General features: G+C 36.0%; 1 protein-coding gene across 14 annotated transcripts in view; it reads right to left on the reverse strand.

The window, feature by feature from the left end:
• The window catches only part of CTNNA3 (catenin alpha 3), a 523,550-nt gene that overhangs the window by 211,575 nt on the left and 299,446 nt on the right, over nucleotides 1–12,529 (reverse strand). For 13 of the 14 annotated variants that reach the window (XR_005821804.1, XR_005821805.1, XM_040564586.1 and 10 more), the window contains one exon: nucleotides 2,096–2,188. Coding sequence is in view for 11 of the 14 variants with exons in the window: in XM_040564586.1 (XP_040420520.1) it covers nucleotides 2,096–2,188 (93 nt within the window). In the remaining 3 variants the exon portion in view is untranslated. Of the gene's footprint in view, nucleotides 1–2,095; nucleotides 2,189–9,235; nucleotides 9,319–12,529 lie in introns of those variants that run through there. The other variant, XM_040564592.1, reaches the window with a different exon arrangement.

Genomic DNA, 12,529 nt, shown 5'->3' on the forward strand with positions numbered 1-12,529 from the left:
TCCAAAGCATGTGGTTCCCTTCAGGCAACATGTTTTTCATAGCACATAAAAGTAAAACCCTATTTTTTTTTTTTTACTCTACAGAGTTATGAACATTGGGGATTTCTGCATGCAAATTTCCACTTTCCGAATTCTAATTGATATGCCCTATAGGGATCTTAAGAAATAATTATTTTCCCCATGGAGAATTTTTAAATGATATAGCATAATCTGATTTCCTGTGAAACACAGAAACCTTACTCTGCTGTTTCTTACTTTGGTAAAACAACAATTGCTTTCACAGGGAATGATCTTTATCTGAGAAAGCAGCAAATTCTGCACAATGAACACACCACTAATAGTAATATAATCTTATCACATACCACATTTTCCATTTAGACAGATCTATAATCTTCAACTAATTCACCCATTTTTACCAAAGGCTAAAAAAAAAAAAAAAAGTTAAAGAAAAAAGAAATAAAAAAGCCACCACAGCAAAGTTTAAAAAGACACCAAAAATCACATTAAATTTCAATTTTACTATAGGAAATTAAATCCTAGCAATTTAAATAGCCATGGAAAACAAAAACAACAATCTTGTAGTCAAAATTCCGTTTTAGGTGTTTCTGCTACCAGATGCAATACTGAAAAGAGTATGTTTTCAATAAAAATGCTACATCTGGATGCATAATAATGTATTATAAAGGTGCACTTGTACCTTGGAGAAACAAAGCAGCTGGAAGAAGCTGTTCATTAATTCTTCTTACAAGCCAACAACCTTACAAAGCAGTAACACAATAAAGCAAATACCCCTTTTTACACAGTTGCATGTATAAAGACATTGAACTGTAAAACTGTTAGAAAAATAGACATCGAAACAATGATTCACTTCAGGGAGTGTAGTGAATCAAGGTCTAAGTGAATCAAGGGTCAAGGAGTAATGGCTTTAAACTAAAAGAGCGGAGATTAAGATATTAGAAAGAAATTATCCACTCAGAGGGTGGTGAGGCACTGGTACAGGTTGCCCAGAGAAGCTGTGAATGCCCCATCCCTGGAGGTGTTCACGTCCAGGCTGGATGGGGCTTTGGGCAACCTGGGCTGGTGGGAGGGGGCCCTGTCCACAGTAGGGGGTTGGAACTAGAGGAGCTTTAAGGTCTCTTCCATCCCAAACCACTCTGTGATTCTGTAAGACAGAACACTGATCTGTGATACTTTCAGAGTATCACTTTTTCTTGATATAAATTTCTTTTTCCCAGGTCTTGCCATTTACTCAACAGGTATAAAAAGGACTCCTCAAGCTTGTAATTGAACATACTGTTAATATTTGTTCTTCACCTTCTATTTCCACTATCCTTACCATTCAACCACACAAAAAGAGAAGAATACTTAGGCTACTATGTAAACTGCAGTGTTCTTCAAAGAACTAAATCTTGAAATTACGCAGCTTCAAGGCTGAAGCACTTGCATCAGATTCACAAAAATCAGTAATGTCTCTGCTCTGAACAAAATAATAATGTAACTGCATAAGTTTTTCATGTCTAGAATTCTGAACATGAGAAATATAGAATGAATACACTTTTTAGAAGGTAAGTACCAAAAATGTATCTGCAGCTGTGTTGTTTCTCATTCATTTGCTTAAGACAAAAGCTCAAGCTTTTCGACTGGCAATAATCAGAAGAATTAACACTTTAACGTTCACATACACACAAAAAATAAAGCAAAATGTAATTAACATTTCAAGTTCAAGTCAAAATATGTACTGTGCTTTCCAACAGTAAAGACACTCCCCATTTGTTTATCATGGTACACTATTCATTCAATCTGGTTACATTTCAGAAACATAACAATGTTTTTTCAATTGCAATTCTTATGACTTCTAAAGGGTCCAAATAATACAGATTATTCATAATTCCTATGTTAACCAATAAGAAATAACAAAAGGATTAACTAAGTATGTGCCCTCTATTTATCGTTTGGTCTCCATTTACCACATTAACATGTGTGGATGGAATGTGAATGCAAGACTGAAGAAGCCTGACTAAACATCTATGTTGTGCAACAAAAACACAGTGAATGCTGAGTGCACTGTAACAGGAATTAATTGAAAAAGTCATACCTGTGGGCACAAAGTCTCGATGTGATTAGCTGCCATTTGCACGATTTTCGTTCCATCTTCATTTGTTGACAATGAACAGGCAAGATTGGCAACCTTAAATAAACAAAGTTTTGTAAGCACATATTCATCCCTATACTCTCAAACTTTCCAAAAATATCTCTGCAAGGAAGCTTTCATTATTTAGGGAAATTAATTTGTCCAAGAACATAGCTGAACAGGAAAACTCAGAGAAAAGGAGCTATGGAAAGCAGTGACAGTGACAAATTTCATGACTTCTCCCCAGTTCAGGTTCACCACATAATACCTGCAGCATTGCATTTAGATAACTTAGGACTTTGTAACTTCATATACGTTGTTTGTTGTTGTTCTGTTGTTTTTCAGAACCTTTCAAACCATGTGTCCACATATTTTTTTAAAACTTACATTTAAGATCTTAAAGATCCAATAAGATTTGCCTTGACTTGATATAACAAAATAGTGATTTATGTCCTGAGCCATCTACAGATCATTATTTTTATTAGCTGTAGAATTTTCCACTAAAAGAGTCATATCAACACACCTTATATTGAGAATGTAAAAGAAAACACGAAATATGTGGAAGTTCAAGTCTGTCCTGTATTTTACTGCACATAATGGAGATACAGCTTCCTTTATAGGAAAAAAAAAAAAAAAAAAAGCTGCTACAAGGTTCCACAGTTCAACAAGTTTGAAAAGATGAAAGAAAAATAACATGCTCTGACTGCAGTGCAGCTCAGCATCAATACACCGTAACAGGCTGCCTTGATAAAGGCACAAGAGTGGTTGGGATACTGAGATCCAGTAGATCTTTTAATCATTTTGAGGTCATGCAAGGCCCTTATGTGAACTACCATACTTGCTAGCTTCCATAATCCTTCACTGATGTAGTTGTATTACATTAAAGTAGACCAAGAACTACCTGAGAAATAGTCCTCCATAGTGTCACAGAAACTACCAACAGAGATACAAAACAAATACACAGTTAATTTGCAGTTATTCAAAACTCACACAACAAGTTGTATGACCCAGGTGCTGCAAAAAAACACAAATCTTCATTTATCAACATTTTAATACAGTATTTCTAACAAAGAACAATAATTCAATGATGATCTGCTACCGAAAGCTTTTATTATTTAATTAATGTAAATAATTACACAGAATTAGCTAGCCCAAGGCCAAATAAATTATTTTTCCGATCCAAAATTCTGAAGAGGATGAGGGCTAGAATGAATGGCCTTCCATGTACAGCTGTGCCTTCTTAGAAATACTTATGAACCTATTCCTGCTATTCCAACACAGTTCATTGGTCCCCGCTGTATGATATGTTATCTTGTCCACAGAAAAAAAGTAACTTTTAGGATGGAAGAAATTCCATTTTTACAACTGCACTCAAACTGCACTCTCTTTCACTTTAGTCAACTATATTTTTAATATAGTATTTGAGAAAGATTGTTCCTAATTTTATGCTTCCACTGCTTACACTTCAGTTTTACGTATTCCCTGGTGATGACCCAATTCATGACAATTTTCTCAAAGAACAAGCTGCAAAGTAAGGATATAAGTATTAGGAAGTTATGTTAAGCCACTTTATAACCAAAACAAACTGGACTGCATTGTCTACACTAGAAGTCTTTTAAAAATCAATAAAAGTGTTTGTGTTTTTTTTTTGTTTGTTTGTTTTTTAAAGCAAGCTGTAGTTGGTTAGTCACTTTAGAATGTTTATTGCGTTACAACATTTTGGCTGGGCATTAGAAATTCATACTACATTGCTATACAAATAGTGAATTTAGTCCTTTGCCTTTCATTTTGATTGACGTAACAAAACCTTTCATTGCCCTTAGACAAAATGGGTAGTATTTTCTGTTCTCATCACTTGAGTGTCACAATTTCACTTTATATACCTTATGCCTAAGTAGAGTTCTAATAGAGTTCTCTGTCACCCTCAGAGTAGGTGATTAGATTAACAGCTGTTCCACCTAAAAGACAGCTATTGCACAAGTTAGCCATGAATGTGAAATGTAAGCAAGCCAAGTGGTTAAAGCCTGTCTGGTACAGAGGATGATGGCTGAAACATAAATATGTGGGGGTCTTGCAGACTCATTATATCACACCCCCTCAAACTCACAATGGCAAGCACCATGTACTTACAATGGTGGAAACAACCACTAGACAACTGGAAGCATATCCTGTGCCCCACACAACTACCCAAAACGTTATCCTGGGCCCTGAAAAGCAAGTCCTATGGAATCTTTGGGGTCTCAACCGAAATAAAAATGTAAAATAAAGTAAAGAACACAATATTCTGAGGCAAAGATGGCATATGTGTGAGAACCCTGCCCAGTAACATTTCAGGAATGATTTACTTTTCTCCACCTGTGTCAGGCCTGGTGCAGAACCTCATTAAGTCTTGTTCACACTAAAAGCAGCTGAAAAACTAGGCTAAGGATTCCCTCTCTGGACCTCAGAGTACTTGATCTTGAAGATCTTTTCCAACCTACATGATTCTACGATTCTATAAACCCTACTGACATCAGAAATTTCATGCTAGTATTGAGAAAAATAAAATCAATTGGAATGTTCTGTTAGATTCTTTTATATACATGACATCAGCATCTCAGATGAATATCTTTATTCAAGGAAACTTACTAGGCAAAGCACAATGGACCTCTGTTATGCTTCCAGGAACTCAGAAATAGACTATATCACCTTAGGTATCACTAGAGATATTAAGCAGCAGGGATCTGATCACAGTTGGAACTTCTCAGTTTCTTCGTTACAGAAATAATAATTAGAAACCAGTTTTTACTATTTATATTCATCTTGGTGTGCTTTCAAGTCAAAAGGTAAAATAATACACTTGCTATCCGCCAAAATACATTCTCCCACTGTATAAAAGCTTTTTTTTTTTTTCATTTTGACATTAGAGAAAAATGCAGTGTTAATACAGACAGACTGCATTTTTAATACTGCAAAACTTACAACCTTACAGAAAAATGCATTTATAAGGTGATCAATAACTCCTTTGCATTTCAAGTAACCTATAAGGGAGGAAACTTTCATTGTATTAACATCATCAGATGAATCTGTTACCATTAAAGCAAACAAATTCTACTTCATTTGTCTGCCACAACAAACTGCTTACAGGAAAAATTATTCAGACTCACTACATATGTGGGTTTACTTGTACTGGAACTCTGCTAGTGCAGACTAAATAGAGAGGCAGTAAGTAAATGTTTTTCTAACAATTAAATACGTAACATTCTAGTCCAAAAACTCAGAATTTATCCTTAAGATCTCATTATAGCATAGTTAAAGACTAATTTACTTTAAAATTCTCAAGTGCTTTTAAAAACTGGAAATGTCAATTTTCCAAAACCCATATGTCTCTCAGACATGTGCTACCTCAACTATCTGTCAAAACACAGCTATAATTCCAATGAAATCCAGCATACCTGTCAGATCTCTGACAGACACTTGCCAAGACACATAATTTGTTTGGTGAATTCAGATCTTGGAATTTCTGAAATTGCCAGCTCTACAACCTGAAGCTCCAAAATTTCCAGCTTTCTGCACCAACCACAAGCCCAAATGTTGGCAGTTTCAAGGGCATGCCTACACTGTACAATGCAGAACAGTGTAGAAATTGGTGACGGCACTTGTTCCAAGTGCAAAGTCAGGCTAACCATCCAAGTTTGGTGCTGCTCCCAAGTGACTGTGATTTACTTAGAGAATATGCTGTACTCACAACAGTGTCTGCTATTAGAAAACAAGAGCTAACAAGATTGCCTCTTACCAACTCTACTGCATGCTACAGACAAGCCCTGACAGCTTAGATATTCTTCACTGTCACCAGAGAGTTCCGAAGTCCTTCAAAACCATGGTTTGCTCAACTTCTGTGGAGGCTCTTAGGTCTGGAGACCCATAAGCCTTAGTTTGGTGTACACTTGGCAACATTGTAGCATAAAACTGGAAATCTTCAATTAACTTATCCACCATGGCAATGTTTTCAAGGATTGCAGAGATCTCAACTCTGAGAATGAGGTGGGAACTCACAGCTCAGGACAATTCCACCACCATGCTGATGCTTGGGAACAGAAAAATCCCAGCTCCTTTACTACTGCCTTTCTCTTCAGAAAAATAAATAAATAGAAATACTTCAACCAGTTTAATAATGTAATCTTAGTTGTTTTTCTTTCCTGTAGAATATTTACATTCTGCCTTGTTCCAGAAAAATATGATATTTTGTAGCACCTTTCTGTGAAATTGTGACTACAGAACACTTACGTATAGCAAGCACAGTACTTCTATTCCTATGGCATATATGCCTGCTTTTGGCTAGTACAAAGGTCTAAGTATGGAACTACTGGATTTTAAAATACTTTCAAATACTTTTACTTAACAATCTGTTACAACAGCATGGATGGCTGAGAAGAACTGGCAATTGTGATTCTTACTGGAAACAACTAATACACATCAGCAGCCCTGTAGCTTCCTATGAAATGTGACTAAGGTAAGTCCCTAATTAAATTCTCATTTTACACCCTACACTACACCATTTTAGAACAAAATTTACGTAGTGTTGGAAATCAGAATTACAGTTTGTATACAATTAATTATATACAAGAAAACAACTTTAAAAGAAAAAAAAAAAAAAAGGATGCTCCCAAAGCCACAGTGAGATTGGAGGGGAAGAGAATTAAAAAGGGAAACCTGCTTCAGGTTTCTGCCAATCTGCTATTTAATTCAAAGCACAGACTTGAATTTGGACATCCTTTCAGCACTGTAATCACTTAGAATACCAAAAATATCTATCTTTTGTTTCAGTGTAAATCTCTTCAATTCCTTGAAGTAGGACCCATGAGAAGAAAAATATAAAATGAATTTTTTGAGAGAAAAAATGTAAAATGTAGAACTTCTTAAGCGAGTTCAAAATAGAAATACTCCCCCATAAATATTATGTATTTATCCTTTCACAATAAAACTACGCTTTAAGAAAACTGATCTGATGCAACTGGTTTAAAATGCAGATTTATATTTAATACTAAAAGCTCAATTCTAATAAGCACAATTGATCTGAAAATACATGAAAAAAAGGATCAGAAAAGTTGAAGAACCACCATTCAGAAAGGTAATAAATATCGCACTACAACTATGTAGAAAAAACATAATGGGGAAAAAAACGCAAAACAACACATCCATAGATAATCAGAGAAAATCAAGGATCAGAAAAAACAAAACATACCTTCAGAATTTAATCCACATCAACATCAGTCCTTCACAGTACTTTTCCCTTGCAGAAAGTATGGCAATTCACTATGCTATCTAACATTAATATTGAGGACCTGGTTCTGCAATACAGGAAGTGTACAACAGCACAAATTTCTGGAATAGTTTGCGGTTTTTTTGTTGTTTTGTTTTTTTCCCCAGCAAGAAACAGTAACTTTATATTCTAGTCCATTCTCAACTACCATTCTTGTTAATTACTACTGTAGAATGTTTGCTGGTTTTTTTTTGTGGTGTTTTTTGTTGTTGTTGTTGTTTTGTTTTGTTACAAGAAGGTCCTCTTGATGAAAGGTCACTGTATGTCTATTGCATAAACACCTGTGCTTCCAAAAAAAAAAAAAAAAAAAACAACAAAAAACAACACACACAACAAAGGCACACTTACTTTGATGGAATCTCACCTATCCTTGGAAGTAAATGAACATATTATCTCTTCATTTACACAACAAGGCTCTTTCAGTAAGCACAGCGTTTCGAAGTCTTTATTTTCTTGTTGTTGATGCTTGACCATTGGGTTAAAAGAAATCCAAAAATCCTAGAGATTGTTCATCTTCTCCCTCTGTACTGCAAGTGCTGCAGCCCAGCATTCTTAGTATATCTGGTCAGCAGCACTCTCATCTATAGACCAGGCCAGTCTAAGGTTTGCTCTGAGAGTGAATGGATTTCTAAAAGGCCAGTAAAGTTCAGCCATTGAAGCACTGCCAGCCAGGTACAACACAAACTCCCTAAGTCATACACCTCTGTCATCTGCTTGCCACTTTCGGGACAGTAATGTCAACCAATTGCTAAATGGTGTGGCACCCCTCACAGCATATTTGAACACAGGAAAAAAAATCTTACTATCAGGTAACTGTTTGGTTTTACACTTAGAATTAATTGGATGACTCACTTTTTCCTTAAACTTTCCAACAGTTACAATGTTGACAACTCATTTTTTCCTGGAATTGAAATAAAGGAGAATAACTCAGAGAAACTCTTGTACAAAAGAGCACCTTAATGCTTACCAGAAAGCAAGACAGAGCCTTTCATATTGCCTCACTCAAGGCAAGAAATAATCACAGAATGCAGGTGCATTAATTCTATCTACTATAATCTAAGAATACAATCATTTTACAGACTCACACCTTAATATTTTTATTATTATTATTATAAGGACCTTTATTCTTGTCCTGTTTCCACTGAGTGGGCATTTAAAAAAAAAAAATCCACAGGAGAAAGCCTGCCATACCACTCCATCAGTGAGCAGTTCAAGATTTAATAGTAACAACAACCTAAGCGCAAATATTGACAAAAACAGTGCTATAACCTTGACTACATATCCTTAATTTGTGACCATCCATTCACATATGCTCCCAAGAGCCCATTACTACTCATATAAAATCATTAAAAAAAAAAAAATTGACAGATCATTTAGCAAACAATAATAAAAAAAAAAAGTATATTGTACTTTCTTATATAATTGTCTCATGGATTTTTATTTTAGTTTAATATTTCAGATTTTTTTTTTTTCACTTTAGAAAACTAGGTCTCAAAATACAAGGCCATTAAGCGTAGTGTTTGCAAAAGGCTAAGTAACACCTCTTGACATAAATAAATTGATAAAAAATAAATAATTAACCATAGATATTCTAGTTTTTGGACATCTGAATTGCCCTATACTCTGTGCCATGCACTGCTTGGGCAGTTTTCTCCTCAGGACCACTCAGCTCACTACTCAGAAAAGCCTAGGCCAAATACAAAGAAACTCAACTTCCAGAAAAAGGAAGAGCCTGCTTATAATCTAGTTTAAAATCTCGGTTAAGAAATGTGCTAACATATATTTTGTTGAGCAGAACTCACCCAACCACGCCATAAACCCACTGCGGCCGTGGAACGTGCCAGAAGGTGATGTGCGCCATGCTGCCCCGAGGCGAGGCATTGCCGCAAAATGGCGGCCTCGCCAAGACACTGACAGGCCTGCAGGGAGCAGCATGGCGCCCTCATCAGCACCCCTTGCGCCTACTTCTCAGCGGTACTGGGCCCAGGCAACCCCGTTCCCCCGTCGGGCAGCACTACAGTGCAGCAGGGACCCATGTGGCCTTTGTGGCACCTACCCCTAGGACAGGAGGGCATGTGCACAGAGCTTAAAAAAGCCTTAAAGCCTTTTCGTTTCAAAGCATTTTTTCTGCAAAGCTACTGTGTAACGCTCTGCTTTCTTACTGGCAACGTTTTTGCTTTCTTTAATCTCTTATTTCCCACTGAACTATTATCAGATCTACAGCATAGGCAGTAGTCTGGGTATATTGTGGGTCTATTCAAAAAAACTGTCCATGCTAAATTGGATTAAAATTTTAAATTGAAATTTAAAGATACAAACATGAATTGGAAGCATTTTATGAACTACTCAAGTTAATTATACTTATTTGTAAAGCAATCCATAATTCACTCACAATGAAATAAAAGCATATACGTATGTTATATAACTAAGCTGTCCTTAAAGCAAAATAAATGTTACACTGCTCCAGTGGTAAAAATCTCATCTCTGTCACAGCACACAAAAAAATTACAGTACATTCTTTTACTTTCACTATATGCTACAGGTTTTTTAAAAACATAATTAATCTTCTTGCTCATTTTTACCTTTCCTTAATCCCTTAAATGAATATTTAAATATTTTTTCTTGGGTGTATTAGTGTTCCTTCTCTTCTTTGTGAGTGGTATCATGAGCTGTGTTCTGCAGGTACTATAAAAGCCATCTAAAGACAGCAAATTCAAACTGCAATGGAGCTGGAGGTAGTCTCCTAGCTACTACACTTTATATGGAATATATGTTGTACTAACATAAAATATTTCTGCATCACTCAAACTATGTTAGTCGAGTTTAAAGGTTTATAAATCATTTATAAGAATTCCTTCACTCATTTGTGTAATGCAATCTCTGTTCTAGGAAAGGTACAATTGATCATAAAGGAAAACACTAAAACCATCTGTAAGCCTTGCAATCAGAATTTACATACAAAATCATTCAGATTTCAAAACTGCAGATGAACTCTATGGCATCCAGGAAAGTGCTTATGTGTGTACTGACCATCAAACACGTAAACACAACTTAAGGACTGTAATCCTACTAAATTCACTGTCAAAGCCCCTATCGAGTTTGTATTTTCTTCACTGAATGCTGGCCTTGAACAAAGGCAAATGAATTCACTGTTAATCGTGGTAAAATGACGAACATATGAAAAACAATCCTACCATTTGGTAGATGCCCATCCAACAACAACAGATGCAGAGGTTACTAATAAGTTTCAAAAGAAAACAAATTCTAGGCAAGGAAGTCTAGAATTCTAACCTATAAATGATTCCTAAAATAAAGGGTGATGGGATACACGTTAATTAAGCTAAAACTCAAAATGGTGCTATGAACTTCCCATCATAAAAATACTTGGGATATTGCTACTCCTGCCCATCTGTTCCTTTACCAGACTGGCTGAGTAAAAGACAGCTGATATCGTTTTGGCTAAGGGCACTTCATTAAGAAGAAACATGTCTAGGCACTGTAATTCTGTCCTGAGTCCAACAAGGAGGCTCCTGGGGTCTGGCAACAATTCCCTGTATTTTTCAAGAGAATGAAGTTTTAGAAATTTGGTGTGAAAAAAAATACAATAGTTCAGCTGGAAGGGACCTTCAAAGATCATCTAGTCCAACTCCCTGACCACTTCAGAGCTAACCAGAAGTTAAAGCATTATCCAAGTGTCTCTTGGACACTGACAGGCATGGGGCATCAACCACCTCACTAGGAAGCCTGTTCTAGTGTTTGACCACCCTAACGGTAAAGAAATTTTCCCTAATTTCCGGTATAAACCTCCCATGGTGCAGTTTTGTGCTGTTCCCATACACCCTGTCATCAGATACCAGGGGGAGGAGATCTGCACTTCTCTCTCCACATGTGCTCAGTATTTTGAATACGAGGCAAACACTTACTAAAAAGAAGTTTAATGCAATGATATTAAAATGTGACCAATGTGAAATAACTGTGTTCAAATTATTGGATGTTGCATTAATTTTTTTATTTTTTTCCCATTGGAAGAATTATGCCAAAGGGAAATAGCTAACAGTAGGTGGCTTTTGTCTCAGCCAAACTATCAAAACAAAAAGCATCCAACTTCCCTGTTGAACAATAACTTGCCTTTCTTATGATGAGAAATTCTAGTCCCTGACTTCCTATAGCAGGTTTCTTCATGATTTTGTTTTCTACTTTTTTAAAGAGTTCAGCTACTATGCTCCAATTTGATGTATGCTGTTATGTCTTCAATATGAAAGAATTTGTCTTACTTTGTTTTCCTGCCTCAAAGACAAAATATTTGATAGCCTAAGTATTGTGCACAAACTGCATTTCACGACATTTCTCTGTTATTTCAATGTATTCAATAATTCATGTTATCGGGTAGAGTCTTCGAAAAAGTCAACTCTGGCAGAGGGGAAAAAATACTAGTTTGGAAGCTGTTTGGCATTGGTTAAGGTACCCCAAAAGGTTATTACTAGAGAATTAAGCAAACAAACATGTTGTCTGATCCTCTAGAAAATTACTCGAGTTCTTATAGCCTGCAACATAACATCTTAAAACATAACTTCATGTTTTAAGGCTGGAAAACTGGCTTGCAAAAGAGATTAAGTTAGTGCAAACCTCTCTGTACCTCTCTACATGCATGCGTATCTGCTTATATACTCATTTGATTGAAGGAACAGCTTCTAATATATGCACTTCTGACAACTAGCATAAAGAAGGTCATGTAGAACAAAGAACATTCCACAGGGAAGCATATACCTTCTTCTCCACCAGGAATCACAGCAGCCGTGTTCCAAGGGGGAAGAGGGGGAGAAGAAGGGAGGGAGAAAATGACTATCAATATGACAAGGAAAAGAATTGTATCATTTTAACAACAGCATACACACAAAAATGCAGATATTTGGTATTTAAGAAACATAAGCCTTGGTAAACTGATGTTAAGACTTGGGTGATGTTTGCCTTTTTTTGGAACTTCAGAATTATTCTGTTATGGGAGGCTGGCTAAACAGTTCACTTCTGTCAAAAAAGAAAATTTGGGTATATCACATGGAATCACAATTATCACAATTTCCATCAATTTGATAAAC

Source organism: Cygnus olor, chromosome 7 (assembly GCF_009769625.2).
Source record: "Cygnus olor isolate bCygOlo1 chromosome 7, bCygOlo1.pri.v2, whole genome shotgun sequence".
Classification (NCBI taxonomy): domain Eukaryota; kingdom Metazoa; phylum Chordata; class Aves; order Anseriformes; family Anatidae; genus Cygnus; species Cygnus olor.